The following is a 15,851-nucleotide window of genomic DNA, read 5'->3' on the forward strand; positions in this document are numbered from 1 at the left end:
AAAAAAAAAAAAAAACTTATAACCTTTCCAATAACTCATTTGGCAGTAAAACCCCAATCAAAGGGAGGTTATTTGTATCTTTATATATCATACTCATTGTAAATAGTTATACATATGTCTGCTGAAAAATTATGTATTTGAATGAGGGTGATGTCCCAAACCCAGATAAAAGTTACTATGTAATATCTGGAATATGTACCATATTACTTCTCTAAAATCTGAAAAACTATAACTCCTAAAATACGTATAGTCTTATAGATAACATATAAAGAATTCTAGACTTGTAATTATATTGTTCTCATATTAAAAGAAATAAAGAACCAAAAAGACTAGAGTTTGGTTTGAAATTCTGTGCTCTATTCACCCATTGTCCATTTCAACTCAGAATTGTTTCCACTTCTTTCATAAAAACATCCACTTTGGTGTCTAATTTTCATTAATTCATGTCAATTGACTATAAAGTGAAAACGTTAGTGAAATCTACATGAAATTCAAAACTGAATGGCAGAATCCCTATGACTGATTCATTTTATCTTTTGTGATTTGGTAACCTGAAAATCATGAACTAAAAGCAGTTAACACTAAATTAACAAATTACATAAGCAATCTCATATAATTATCTTATTATTCCCGCTATCTAATTACAGAACCTCTGAAATATTGTTGCAAAAGTAAATGGTTCCCTAATATCTGTTTAAGCAATATTTGTTTTTCCACTTAGGACTTTTGGTTGGGAATTTCACTTTATGATGAAACATCTCCCTACCCTATTCCTACCAAAGACTATATTTACTGATTTAAAAAAAAACAAACAAACTATACATTATTGGAACAATGTAGGTTGTATATATATCAAAGTAAATAGCACTGTTGTTGTCATTGTTGTGTGCCATCGAACAGATTCAGACTCATAATGACCCTATATGACACAGTAGAATTGCCCCATAGGGTTTCCTATGCTGTAATCTTTATGCGAGCAGATCACCAGGTCTTTTCTCTCTCAGAGTGGCTAGTGGGTTTGAACCACTGACTTTTTGTTAGCAACTGAGCGTTTAACCATCGTGCCACCGGGGCCTTTTTAAATAGTATATCAAAAAAAAAGAAAACCTGTTGCCTTCCAGTTGATTTCAACTCAAAGTGATCCCATAGGACACAGTAGAACTGCCCCATTTGGTTTCCGAGGAGCAGTTGGTGGATTTGAACTGGCAAGCTTTTGGTTAGCAGCCAAATTCTTAACCACTTAGCCACCAGGGCTACTTAAACAGTATAGGTTCTATATATACATATAGATATATATGTGGGTAGTATAAAATACTTATATTTTAGAACTGAAAATACTAAAATGATATGGGAAAAACTGTGCCTGTGGATAGCTCACAAATTAAGTTTCCAGCTAGAAGAGAAAGCAAACCAAGTTCAGAAGAACCATCATCAGAGTGGTTGTCAGAGACATCTCTACAGAACTCCGAAGAAAGCACAAATTAAAAGTGAGGCAGGGAATACAAAGTGACTGTTTCTACATAACACTATGCAATACTAAAGTGTATGTTGGGGTGGGAGCAGTTCAGTTTTTGATGGGGAAAAATCTGTAAAATTGGTTATTCGATGTGTAGACAAAGGGGGGAAAAACACTTAACTAACCCCAAATAAAGACAGCTGACTAAATTTTCTACTTTTAACTGTGCGACAAAGTGTAACCATAGCTCAAGTAAATAAATATATGTGAGAATATATAAGAAGACCTAAAACATAAAAAGGATAAAAGTTAATAAAGAATTTAAAACGAATTTGGAACAAAAGTTTACATTATGTGAATAGTTCTTCCCAGTGACATTTAACCCATTTCATTTTAATTAGCTTTGTCAAAACACATAGGTCACATCCAACAAAAAATTTTACAAATTAATTCATCTCTGACAATTGTTTCAATGACAGTAAAAGATCAGCTTTTGGAAATGACTGCTTGAACTATATTTTTTATCATTCTATTACACCAAATATCTTTTCTTCTAACTGCATTTCAATTTGCATATTCTAATTATAAAACAATTTAAAATCAAGAACAATGAAAAAATGACTCCATATGAAATGTTACATTATATACCTAAAAATGAATGAAGCACCGACCCCACAAAGCAATTTCAGAGTTTCAGAAAGTTCAAGATATTTTTCATTATAACTAACAGTTATTTATTCTTTACTAAGGGCTTCTTAAAGTTTATCTATTTGTGAAAAAAAATCCTCCCATAACTGAATGTACATTTTCAAAGTTCAGAGCACTATAATGTTTATTTAGAATATATGTGATTTAAATATTATTATATATATTTTTAATTATCATGATTTCTGAAATTATGAGAACAGGGATTCTTTCCCAAACCAGCTCTGGGAAATCAATTAATATTAACAAATGATAAATGCTGCTGCTATTCATTGGCCAAAGGTAATCAGATATTTTGATAGTTACAATGTATTCATTATACATTAGGTCCATTCTTCCCATGTTGGTAACCCATAAAGGTTATGATGCTTCCCACAAGCCTAATAAATTATTGATATGTCCTACATCCACCAAACAAGGAAACAATAGTTCTTCCCTTACACATTTATTTTCACGTACCTCTTAGTGGTTTATTTTCCTGAATTAGAAATTGCTATCTAATAGGTAAAATAAGCTCATTTCTTGTGCCTAGCAGTATCTATTCCGTTGCTAATTTTAAGTTGATGTTTAATTTTAAATTTTAATCAACCCAGTTTTCATTTTATTTGTTTTATATAAACTGCCTCCAATATGGAGCTGATAGTTAAGACCCATTATTTATGAATCTAGAGTATTCTGTATTTTTTAATACGAGGTTTCAAAGTTGTTGTATGCACTTCCACATGCTGGATAGAATAACTATAAAATTAATTTTCTTATTGAAAAAAATTATATAAAAGAGTAAAAGCACATAAATTGCATGACAACAAATGAAGAATCATAAAATAATGTTTGTTTCCCTCAAATTTATAATTCTGTGTTCTTAAGCCTTATTTTCATGACAGGAGCCCATATATGCTTCTGAATATTTATAGTTTGGGGAATGTTAGTGATACAAATGACACAGTTGTTGTTGTTAGATGCTGTCAAGTTGGATCCGATTCATAGAGACTTTATGTATAACAGAACAAAACGTTGTATAGTCCTGTGCCATACGCACAATAGAAGTATGTTTTAGCCCATTGTTACAGAAACTGTGTCAATCCATCCAGTTGAGAGTTTTCCTCTTTTACACTGACCCTCTGCTTTACCAAGCATGATGTTCTTCTCCAGCTATTGGTCCCTCCTGAGAACATGTCCAAAGTAAGCAAGACAAAGTCTCACCATTCTTGCTTCTAAGGAGCATTCTGGTTGTACTTCCTCCAAGACAAAATTACGTAGGTTAATCTTTTATAAGTGCAGTTATCCATTATTGATAATATACGTTACCTTGACAGGCAGGAACTGGCGCATCCCATGCATGGTATCCATAGGGAGACTTTCTGCATACAGCACTACTTTTCCCAACAAGTCGGAATCCTCGATCACAGGCCCAACGGACCACACTGTTAAGCTGCCCACCTGTCTGACTGATAATGTAACCATGAGGTGGAGATTCTGGTGTACTACAGTAAAAAGCTTTTCAAAAGAAAAAAAAAAATCAATGTTTATTAAAAAACCAGAAAGTCCTTATTTTCCTAAACTGTCAAAACCTATAGAGTGAGTACTGGGACTTAACAGTGAGTCAATTGCCATCTATGTGAATGCTGGCTCATATGAATTTCATATTGGTTTCTATTTTCTTTTGAAAATAATCTACTTATATGACTCTTAGAAGACATAACTAACCTCTAGGCTTTCTTCTTCTAATTTTTATTTTCATCTAAAATATTCTTAAGTGAAACATAGCATACTTTCCTAATACCTCAGAGGTTCAAAAGCTCTACAAACATTTCTTTGGATTTTAGAAACTGCATTTCCTATCATTTGAAGGGCCTAAATGCCACAGCCTCGATAACAATATTTTAGAGTATTTTGTTTACGTGTCACTTTGAAGTTATATCCAGACCCCTATATCATGTTAGCTTATGCATTTTGTTTTGGTTCATGTCTAAAATAGGCCCCCACATTCCATAATCCTCTTTTGCAGTCTGTTAGAGAGTTTCCATTCTGTCAAGGATGCGTACATATGGGGATAAAAAATACCAGTAAAATAAAACTTTTTTTCATCTCCTGCAGTCTGAAATGTCAAAAGATAATGTCAAATGGCTTTTTCATATACCTGCAGTCCCTGGGTTACAAACGTCTGACTTAACAGACTGCCAAAAAGTCTGTTGTATTAAAAATTTGCATTAAATACAATGGTTTGTACTAATGAATGCACACACTACTTTATAATGCTCATGAAAACACTGTGCGGCTTCAGTGGTTCCTCTAAACTGTTTTAATAACTCTTTAATTTTTTTTACTGTACTGTATAGTTACACACATATACACATAGATTCTCTCTCTCTTCAGTACAGTACCATATGTAGTCACTTTTATTGTTACTGTATTATTATTATTATTATATACTATATTATTATGTTTGAGACGCTTTAGTGTATTTGGAAATGTTTCTTAAGTTTTTGATATGCACTTAAAAACAAGAAAAAACTTGTTGCTATGGAGTGGATTCCAACTCATAGCAAACCTATAGGACAGAGTAGGACCACCCTATAAGGTTTCCAAGGAGGGGCTGGTGGATTCGAACTGCTGACATTTGAGCTCTTAACCACTACACCACCAGGGCTCCAAAACAGAAAGGTAAAATATATACTATAGGGTTGCTATGAGTTGGAACCAACTGGACGGCAATGGGTTTTATACTAAGACAAGAATTTGACTAATAGATGCTAAATAAGAACTGTATGTACCTGTTCCGACTTACCTACAAATTAAAGACAGACTTAGGAACGGATCTTGTTGGTAACCTGGGGACTGCCTATTTATGCATTTTTGAGACTATTCAGTCTGGCAGGTTCCATTTCCCCTTTGAAACTTAGTGTATTCATTTGAGAAAAATGAGATTTTGGGGGTAAATAGTAAGAAATAGATTGGACTTGGAATAAATACTTCATAACCTGTCATTTCTTTTTTTCTTTCTTCTTCTTCTTCTTTTTTTTATTATGAAAGAGCTTTATTTCCATAATGTGACATTGATTTCATTGTATCCCAAACCCCAAGTGCTGATGACCATGACTGTTCAAGGTAGTTGGAGAAGTCTTATGGTTGGTAGGCATGTGGGAAAACATTGAGGTGAGATCCACACATCCCCTTAGGAAAAGCTCTCCCACTAAAGAACAGGAAACTTTATTTTCCTTAAAATTTATTGTACTTTAGATGAAAGTACAGAACAAACTAGCTTCTCATTAAACAATTAGTACACATACTGTTTTGTGACATTGGTTGCCAACCCCATGATATGTCAACACTCTCCCCTTCTTGACCTTGAGTTCCCTATTACCAGCTTTCCTGTCCCCTTCTCGTCCTTGACCCTGGGCTGGTGTGCGCATTTAGTCTTGTTTAGTTTTATGGGCCTGTCTAATCTTTGGCTGAAGAGTGAACCTCAGAAGTGACTTCATTACTGAGCTATAAGGGTCATACTTACAGGGAGCCATACTCTCGGGGTTTCTCCAGTCTCTGTCAGACCAGTAAGTCTAGTCTTTTTTGTGTGTATGTGTGAGTTAGAATTTTTTTCTACGTTTTTCACCAACTCTGTCCAGGATCCTCTACTGTGATTCCTGTCAGAGCAGTTGGTGGTGGTAGCCGGGCACAATCTAGTTGTGCTGGACTCAGTCTGGTGAAGGCTGTAGTACTTGTGGTCCATTAGTCATTTGGACTAACCTTTCCCTTGTGTCTTTGGTTTTCTTCATTCTCCCTTGCTCCAGATGGAGTAAGGCCAGTGGAGTATCTTAGATGGTTGCTCACAAGCTTTTAAGACCCCAGACGCTACTCACCAAAGTAAATGTAGAACATTTTCTTTATAAACTGTTATGCCAGTTGAACTAGATGTTCCCCAAAACTATCAACCTGTCATTTCTAAGGGAAAAAATATGTATTCAATATGTCAAGTTGTTCTTGGGGGCTAAAATTGTATTTTTATTATATTTATATATAACTGTCATGAATATAAATATAAATAAAAGTTGGTCTATAATATATAGTCAATCTAATGCTTATAATTGTTTAATCTGAATTATTTTTACACTATTATAATAATTAAAAATACGTTTTAATGTGCTATCTTTTAAATGCACTCTTTGGGCATAACTTTAATAAAAAAGACATGCATTTACATTATTCACATGATAGAAACATAGATTCAAATATGACTGAGGCATTCATTTCATTTTTCTAAACATTTCTCTGAGTACATAATAATGTTTAATTTCATACAAACCTACTGTAGGTCAAAATTTGTGTAAATATTACTATGTACACATGATAGCAAGGACACATTACTTCTAATATGTAAAATATAAATTATTAATAAATGTCTTAAAATCAAATGATCATCTCATAGTTTTAAAGTCAAAGTAATTATATATTTGCTAATTTGTATAAATGGGTAAAATTTAAGTGTGTACTTTTATTAGAACTGTAGTTGGAAATTTATTTAAGTCTATACCTAGAATTGTTTTATCAGAGTTGTTTATAAAATATTTATGGAAGTAATTTTCACTTGAACTGATAATCAACGACCCAAGGCTTGGGAGGCATGATATGAACACTGTATAGAAAGAGATAGCTGATTGGCTCCGAAGCTTTCTGTTAAAGAGCACCTACCCTCGGCCTCTGACATAATTTACGATGGCAAGAAAGAAAAGGAATATAACCTTCTCATAATGGAGAACTACTTATATACACTTGCTCTGCAAGAAAATTATTGGCTGAGTATCAGTCAATGTTATGAACAGAATGGCATATAGGAAGGACTATATCATCTTGATATTAAAAAGAATTTCTAGCCTACATCTTTCTGATTATTACTCAATAAAAGCAGTAGTGGCAAAAGAATTTTTTTCCAGACCTGAAAGTTTTAAAATTATGTGTTCATTATTGTTTCAGTATTTAAGATATTTAAATATTAAACATTAAATATCATATTGATGGATAATAATTGAAACAAATTTTTACCATTATCTTTGTTAGAAAAATCAGAAACTTGTTTTTGATATTTTGTTTAAAAAACCTGTCACTTAAAAGAAAAGAAAACCAAACCCATTGCCGTCAAGTCGATTCCAACTCATAGCAACCCTATAGGACACAGTAGAACTGCCCCATAGAGTTTCTAAGGAGTGACTGGTGGATTCGAACTCTTGACCTTCTGGTTAACAGCCAATCTCTGAACCACTATACCACCACGCCTCCTTGTCATTTAAAGCAGTCATTAAATGGTCCAGATAATACGGAGTTGAGCAACACTATTAACATTTTCTGAGAGTTCAAGGTAAACAATCTATGGAAAAATTATTTAAAAAGTAATATCAGAGTTTACATTTAAATTAATTTATTATCTGAGCCATAAGTATCCTAAGTGTTTCTGATCTTTTCAAAATTCATGAGTTTATAACTATTATCATTATAATGGAGAAACTGAGGCATAGAGAGGTTACATAATTTGTCCAAGAAACATCAATGGACGAGCTGAGATTTGAATTCAGGTGTAATAGAATAGAATCTATGCTATTTAATCACAATCGCACTAAGGATGCAGGTAGATGAGTTCTGTACTAAAGTTATAAGTGTTACATACCTATATATCTTATCCGGAAGCCTTTTTTGTTATTGCCATGATCTGCTGACCATTGAAGAAATACTTCATGACCATTGCTTGTTATATTAAAAGCAGATGAATAATCTCCACTGAGAGATATAAGTACTGGACTTTGAATATTTGGACCTTCAGAAAGAAAATAATACAATTTAGATATACATGAATAACTTCTATTCTTATTTATCTTATTTTATATCTTTTAAATTATATTAAATTCTAGATAGCATTGGTTTGATAGCCAATCTCCTTCAATGTTACCTTGAGCTATAATATAAAATGTGTCTTAACCCATTGCCATAGAGTCAGTTCCAACTCGTAACGACCCTATAGGACAGAGTATAACTGCCCCATTGGGTTTCCAAGGTTGTAATCTTTATGGATGCTGACTGCCACAACTTTCTCCAGCCCCGCAGCTAGGGGGTTCCAACCACTGACCTTTTGGTTAGCAGCTGAGTCTTAACCACTGTGCCCCCAGGGCTCCTTAATGTTTGCCTTAAACATTTTAATTTCATATCCAAAATTATGTACAATTTGTAAAATAATAACCGAGCTAACCATAATTTTCATACAGTATGTAGGTAAATTTGATGTTGATATTTCTAAAAATATTAAAAAGATAAAATAAAATCATGAAATTAGTTGTTTATATTGAAGGTCTGTATGCACAACTGAGCATTTGGACTGAATTTATGAATATCCAGTAAATATAACCCATGCTTACCATCATACACCTGAAGAACATCAAATTCCTTTTCTGTTTGGAAGAATTCTACAAACATGCTGATGTTGTATCCTTTTTCCACTGAAATGCTCCAGGAACACATTTGAAGATTTGGGTAACTGTCAGGATAGCCAGGGCTCAATATGACTCCTGTCGAATCTAGCCGTAATTCATTGGCAGGACAAAGTACTGAGAAAGATATCATTAAATAATGCTAGTCTTAACGACCTTTATGTCTGCATTTTAAATACTGAGCACTCTAATTTTTATGTTCAATAACTGAAAAAGACGATGCCTTGAACCATGTGTTAGAAGAGACAACTTGTATTAAGCTTGCAGTTCAAAAAATGGAGAAATAACCTAAAAATTTATAACACTGATGTCTTTTTTTTTATTACATGGAATGTAATCTTCTGAACAAGAAATAAATAGATAAATAAAAGATAAGACATTTAGTTCCTTCTATTTCTTCACATTCTTTCCCTGCCTTTCCTCATTCCTCAATGTTCTCTCCTTTCTCTTCTCTGTCTTCACCCTGTTCTTTTCTTTCCTGCCTTTTTTATTCACTCTTTTCTCTCCTCAACCATTTAGTTCTGTCTGGTGTGTGCAGCCAGACAGGAAACTACCCTCTCTCAGAGTATCCATTTCAGGCAAATCCACCTCTGATTTCAGCAATGTGCTTAAATCATGAGAATTCAACACAATTCTGGATCACCAGTTACCTTTCATTTTTTTCATGCTATTTCCAGGCCACAAGTGAGGCCAAAGCATAAGCTCTTCTTATTTTATAACAATACCTACACACATACACACACACACACAAATATAGGAAAATTGTCATATTTGGGCAAAACGAAATAATTATGAACTAACAGCCGCCTATGTATAATGAATTTAATTTCTGGCATTAACAGCATTATGCATTAAATCAAATATTACAAACATCTATTAAACTTGGATTTACGATAAAATGTGACCATGATGATCAAACTCTCATCATTCACAAAGTGCCATTTTAGCCTTTTTCAAGAATTTGAAGTCCTACGAAGTGGGAAGAAGACTGGAATTGGAAGATGACATAGAATTAAACCAATTTGTAGCGAAAAGGATGTAGTTCAATATAAGAAATACTTTTCTATATGTCAGAATAGTGGAAGTGACCAGAGCAAAATGTCATACAGACATCAATGCTAAAGCATTCTTAAACATGGTCTTGGATGTTTTTGAATGTTCTTACTGGGGGTGTGCAGGCACCAGAGGGATGGCAGAACTGTTGAGGCTTTGGTGAGTTGGAAATGCATCCCCATGCCATTTTCTAACTCCGCTACTATATGTAAAGTTGCATCTTAGAAATAGAGAGCATTCTGTCTTAAAATAATTACACCACAACCTTAGGAATAACTCTTTTTTCCTGTTTGATTGAATTAGGCTTAGATACACCAAATACAGTTGCTGGAATACAGATGAATAGATGAAGGATTTATACCTTGATAATTTTTAGATTGCAAGGGCATTTAAGTATTCTGAGATTTAAAGTCTCCGAATAGTATAACACCAAAACCATTGTTGTCCAGTCATTTCTGACTTACGGCAACACTATAGGACAGAGGAGAACTGCCCAATAGGGTTTCCAAGAAGCAGCTGGTGGATTCCGACTGCTGATATTTTGGTTATAGAAAATAAAGTAGAAAGATATGGCAACATAAGAATGCGCTTTAATTATGTCAATAACTTGAAAAGAAATAACTTTAAAAAGTAAAAAAGACAATCGTCCAAAAACAATCTACATATATTTGAAAACTGACTGTAGAATATAGTGATGAATATGTTGTTGTTGTTAGGTGCCCCTGAGTCAGTTCTGACACCATACACAACAGAAAGAAACACTGCCCGGTCCTGTGCCATCCTCATAATTGTTGTTATTCTTGAGCTCGTTTTTGCAGCCACTGTGTCAATCCGTCTCATTGAGGGTCTTCCTCTTTCTCACTGACCCTCTACTTTACCAAGCATGATGTCCTTCTCCAGGGACTGGCCCCTCCTAATAACATGTCTAAAGTATGTGAGATGAAGTCTCACCATCCTTGCTTCTAAGGAGCATTCTGGTTGTATTTCTTCCAAGACAGACTTATTCATTCTTCTGCGAGTCCATGGTATATTCAATATTCTTTGCCAACACCATAACTCAAAGGCATCAACTCTTCTTCAGTCTTCCTTATTTATTGCCCAACTTTCACATGCAGGTGAGGCGATTAAAAATACCATGGCTCAAGTCAGGCACACTTAGCCCCTAAGTAACATCTTTGCTTTTTAACACTTTAAAGAGGACTTTTGCAGCAGATTTGTCCAATGAAATACATCATTTGATTTCTTGATTGCTGCTTCCATGATCATGGATTGTGGACCCAAGTAAAATGAAATCCTTTACATTTTCAATATTTTCTCTATTTGTCATGATGTTGCTTATTGGTCTAGTTGTGAGGACTTTTGTTTTCTTTAGGTTGAGGTGTAATTCATATGGTAGTCTTTGATATTCATTAGTACGTGCTTCAAGTCCTCTTCACTTTCAGGAAGCAAGGTTGTGTTATCCGCCTAACCCAGGCTGTTAATGAGTCTTCCTCCAACCTTGATGCCCCATTCTTCATATAGTCCAGTTTCTAGGATTATTTGCTCAGCATACAGATTGAATAAGAATGGAGAAAGGATACAACTCTGACACACACCTTTCCTGACTTTAAACCACGCAGTATCCCCTTATTCTGTTTGAACATCTGCCTCTTGGTCTATGTACAGGTTCCCCATGAGCACAACTAAGTGTTCTGAAATTTCCATTCTTTGCAAGGTTATCCATAATTTGTTATGACCTACACAGTCAAATGCCTTTGCATAGTCAGTAAAACACAGGTAAACATCTTCCTGGTATTCTTTGTTTTCAGCCAGGATCCATCTGACATCAGCAATGATATCCCTCATTCTAACTCCTCTTCTGAAATCCAGCTTGAATTTCTGGCAGTTCCCTGTCAATATACTGCTGCAACTGCTTTTGAATGATCTTCAGCAAAATTTTACTTGTGTGTGACATTGATGATATTGTTTGATAATGTCCACATTCTGTTGGATCACTTTTCTTTGGAATAGGCATAAATATGGATCTCTTCCAAATTTCTTGGCATAGACAAGTGAGCACTTCCAGCACTGCATTCATTTGTTGAAACATCTCATCTGGTATTCCATTAATTCCTGGAGCCCTGTTTCTCGCCAATGTCTTCAGTGCAGCTTGGATTTCTTCCTTTAGTACCATGGGTTCTTGGCCATATGCCACCTCCTGAAATGGCTGAATGTTGACCAGTGCTTTTTGGTACAGTGACTGTGTGTATTCTTCCATCTTCTTTGCATGCTTCCTGTGTCGTTCAGTATTTTGCCCTTAGAATCCTTCAGTATTGAATCTCGAAGCTTGAATTTTTCTTCAGTTCTTTCAGCTTCAGAAATGTCGAATGTGTTCTCCCCTTTTGGTTTTCTAACTCCAGGTCTTTGCACATGTCATTATAATACTTCACTTTGTCTTCTCGAGCTGCCCTTTGAAATCTTCTGTTCAGCTTTTACTTCATCATTTCTTCCTTTCACTTTAGCTACTTGACATTCAAGAGCAAGTTTCAGGGTAATAAACACAGTGAGTCCAAATCTAAGAACTTTTTTTTTTTTAACTTTTTCTTCAGTTAATCTCACTTAAATATGTTTATTTCTTGGATTTGATTTTGAGATTTCTTAAAATATTTCAATAATTGGTGTCAGGTCACTTTAGGTCTAAAATGAGAAGCCTGACCTTTGCTTTTCACAAAATGAAAAATGTTTTAAAAAAACAAACTTAAAGATTATAAATGGAAAGAAAAATTTAAGACAAAGATAAATATCATTAGTTAATGTGTGGTGTCTTACTTATGTAGGGTTGCTGTAGCAGGAATACCACAAGTGGATGGCTTTAACAAACAGAAATTTATTCTTCACAATCTAGGAGGCTAGAAGTCCAAATTCAGGGTTCCAGTTGCAGGGGAAGGCTTTCTCTCTCTGTTAGTTCTGCAGAAGGTCCTTGTCATCAGTCTTCCTCTGGTGTAGGAGCTTCTCAGCCCAGGGATCCTGGATCCAAAGGACATACTCTGCTCCTGGCACGTCCCTCTCACTGGTATGAGATACCTCTCCTCTCTGCTCTCCTCCCTCTTTTATATCTTAAAAGAGATTGACTCAAGATACAACCTAATCCTGTAGATTGAGTCCTGCCTCATTAACATCATAGAGATTAGGATTTACAACACATAGGATAATCACATCAGATCACAAAATGATGGACAACCACATAATACTGGGAATCATGGCCTAGCAAAGTTGACTTACATTTTTGGGGAGGCACAATTCAATCCATAATATGTGGCTATAACAGACTGAAATGAAAGAAGTATGTAACCATCTGAGAAAAGGCAGTCCTTGGGATGGCCCCAAAAGCTATAATTACTCCCTGTTCCTTCCCCACCGCTAACATCTTTAGGCTTTGGAACAAACTGTTGCACCTCCCCCTATGAAGCCTAATGATTTGTTTAAATAAGTATCAGGGCTGAAGAGATACAATTCTGGGCTAACAATTCCGGGGTGGTGCCCCCATGTCTGACTAGCCCCCTCTTCAGGTAATCAAGTGGGAAAACTTACTTTGTACTCTGTGCAATGAAATATACAACCCCTGGAATAAAAAACAGGGTGGGGGAAGATCCTCAGTGTCCTTCATCCATGGTGCAAAGAGAGGGGGGCACCTGTGGAAGTTTGCCATCCTGCCCAGATAGCTTTTGAGACAGGGAGGACTGCTCATGATGCAACATTTCCTCTTGCACACTGTCTGTTATCTGTGAGTAATTAAAACAGCTTTCACAATTGCCGACACAGTGTACATGTATCATGTGTATGACTTGATCAGGATAAATGGATATAACACTCACAGAGTGGTTGACACCACTGGTAGGATTCTCATTCCAGTACCCTGGTGGGCACTTGGGATCTGAAGACAGCCTTTAAGGCAACCTGTGTGTGCAACACACCATATGACAAGTTGAAGTAAGTTTTAAGGAAGAGTTTATTTAGTGTGTGGCCAGGTATTTAATATTTCTGGAATATTCAGCTAAGCAAAGTGACTAGTTACTGAACATGTTACTCCCTTACTTAAAGCCATTCGGTGGTTCATAACTTGGCATACAAAGTTATGGTATAAAATATGTAAAATTCATTTTAACACTGAAAAATTGATCTGATCCAAAATGCTTCACTGTAGATTCACAAAAATTCACAAATTAATCTATTCTCATACTATCCCACATGTAGAAAGGGGCTGAAAACCACCAAGAATAAGAGTTAATATTTATTATCACTATACGTAAATTACTGTTAAGCACCTTTAGTGTAGGATCTTACCTACTTGTCAAAACAACCCTAAGATATAAGTACTATTTTTATCACCGCCATACACATGAGGAAACTGAAGCTCACCCAGTGTCTCAAAGATTTAGCTGGATCTCATGTTTTTAACCACCGAATTTAAGCATGCAGTATATTGCATTTACACCAAGCTCTTTAAAGAGCACCAGGTTTGGAATTGCTTTATGTATTTTAAGGGTCCTAGGTGACACAGATGTCTGCGTTTGACTACTAACTTAAAAGGTGGTGGTTTGAACCTACCCAGCAGCACCATGGAAGAAAAGTCTGGCAATCTGCTTCTGTAAAGATTACGGCCAAAAAAATTATTATGGAGCAGTTCTACTCTGCCTAACGTATGGGGTAGCCGAGAGTCGGAATTCACTCAGTGGCAAAGGGTTTGTTTGTTTTACATACTTTAAGTGGGATATAAAGGTTTAAAGAAGATCCAGGGAAGAATAACAAAATTGAGACCACTTTTTAGAAAAAGTGAGAAAAATTAAACAATTTAAAATAGACTAAAAACAATGTGGACTACTTTTAGCAAATTCCAAATGAATAATTGTTTTTGCAAGCCCATGAATTAACTCACACAAAAATGGAAAGTCAGGATATGGTTTAAATGCCTGGTCAATTTATTAATATAATAACTCTATGTAGACTCATTCTGATGAATGATTTATTAATTTTTAGGTGGTGTTATGAGACAAAAAAGTATTGTCATGTTTTTAATTCTCCACAGTAGACAGAATAAGAAGAGATGCAATTATTAACCTATAGGAGACCACGATTATGGAAGGAAAATACTGAAAGACTGTGGGATGAGGGATATTGCGAAATATCTAGGTTATCTAGATTGTTTTGTTTGTTTTAATTCAACAAACATTTATTGAATTGGGATCTGGAAAGAAAAACAAGAAGTCTTGCCCTCCAAGTGCTCACAGTTTAGATTATATATTAGAGTCAAGAAAGCAGTCCTGTTACGTGCTTGCTTATTTACTCTTTTTTGTGTGTACTCAAGTCATTTTCCCACATATAATCTCCTAAAAGCCTGAGACCCGATCTTCTCTATTCACATATCTAAATATCTGAATATGAATCCTAAATGGCTAAAGAATAGTTTTGCCTGAAGGAGAAAGTTGAATAAATAGTATCAGTTGTTTTGTTGTTGACTCATAGAAACATCATGTGACAGAGTAGAACTGACCCACAGGGTTTTCTAGGCTGTAATCTTTAAGGAAGACTGAAGAAGAATTGATGCCTTTGAATTACGGTGCTGGCGAAGAATATTGAATATACCATGGACTGCCAGAAAAACGAACAAACCTGTCTTGGAAGAAGTACAACCAGAATGCTCCTTATAAGCAAGGATAGCTAGACTACGTCTTACATACTTTGGATATGTTAACAGGAGGGATCAGTCCCTGGAGAAGGACATCATGCTTGGTAAAGTAGAGAGTCAGTGAAAAAGAGGAAGACCCTCAGTGAGATGGATTGACACAGTGGCTGCAACAATGGGCTTAAGCATAACAACGATTGTAAGGATGGCGCAGGATCAGGCAGTGTTTCATTCTGTTGCACATGGGGTCACTGTGAGTCAGAATGGACTCAAAGGCACCTAACAACAACAACAACAATCTTTAAGGGAGCAGATTGCCAGGTCTTTCTTCCATGGAGCAGCTCGTAGGTTGGAATGGCAGACCTTTCGGCTAGTAGCCTGGCGCTTAACCATTGTGCCAGCAGGACTCCATAAACCCAAACTCATTGCCATCAAGTTAATTCTGACTGATAGTGACCCTAGGTGACAAAGTAGAATTGTTCCATAGGGTTTCTAGTCTGTAATC

At 35.4% G+C, this 15,851-nt stretch overlaps 1 protein-coding gene across 2 annotated transcripts in view; it reads right to left on the bottom strand.

Annotated features, from left to right (window-relative positions):
* CSMD3 (CUB and Sushi multiple domains 3) overlaps window positions 1-15,851 on the bottom strand; it is a 1,379,111-nt gene that overhangs the window by 67,155 nt on the left and 1,296,105 nt on the right. For both annotated transcript variants that reach the window (XM_004372959.1, XM_004372958.1), the window contains 3 exons: window positions 8,560-8,748; window positions 7,818-7,964; window positions 3,470-3,658 (listed from right to left, as the gene is read on the bottom strand). In XM_004372959.1, coding sequence (XP_004373016.1) covers window positions 3,470-3,658; window positions 7,818-7,964; window positions 8,560-8,748 — 525 coding nt within the window. The remainder of the gene's footprint in view (window positions 1-3,469; window positions 3,659-7,817; window positions 7,965-8,559; window positions 8,749-15,851) is intronic.

The sequence above is a fragment of the Trichechus manatus genome, unplaced genomic scaffold, assembly GCF_000243295.1.
Source record: "Trichechus manatus latirostris isolate Lorelei unplaced genomic scaffold, TriManLat1.0 scaffold00022, whole genome shotgun sequence".
Classification (NCBI taxonomy): domain Eukaryota; kingdom Metazoa; phylum Chordata; class Mammalia; order Sirenia; family Trichechidae; genus Trichechus; species Trichechus manatus.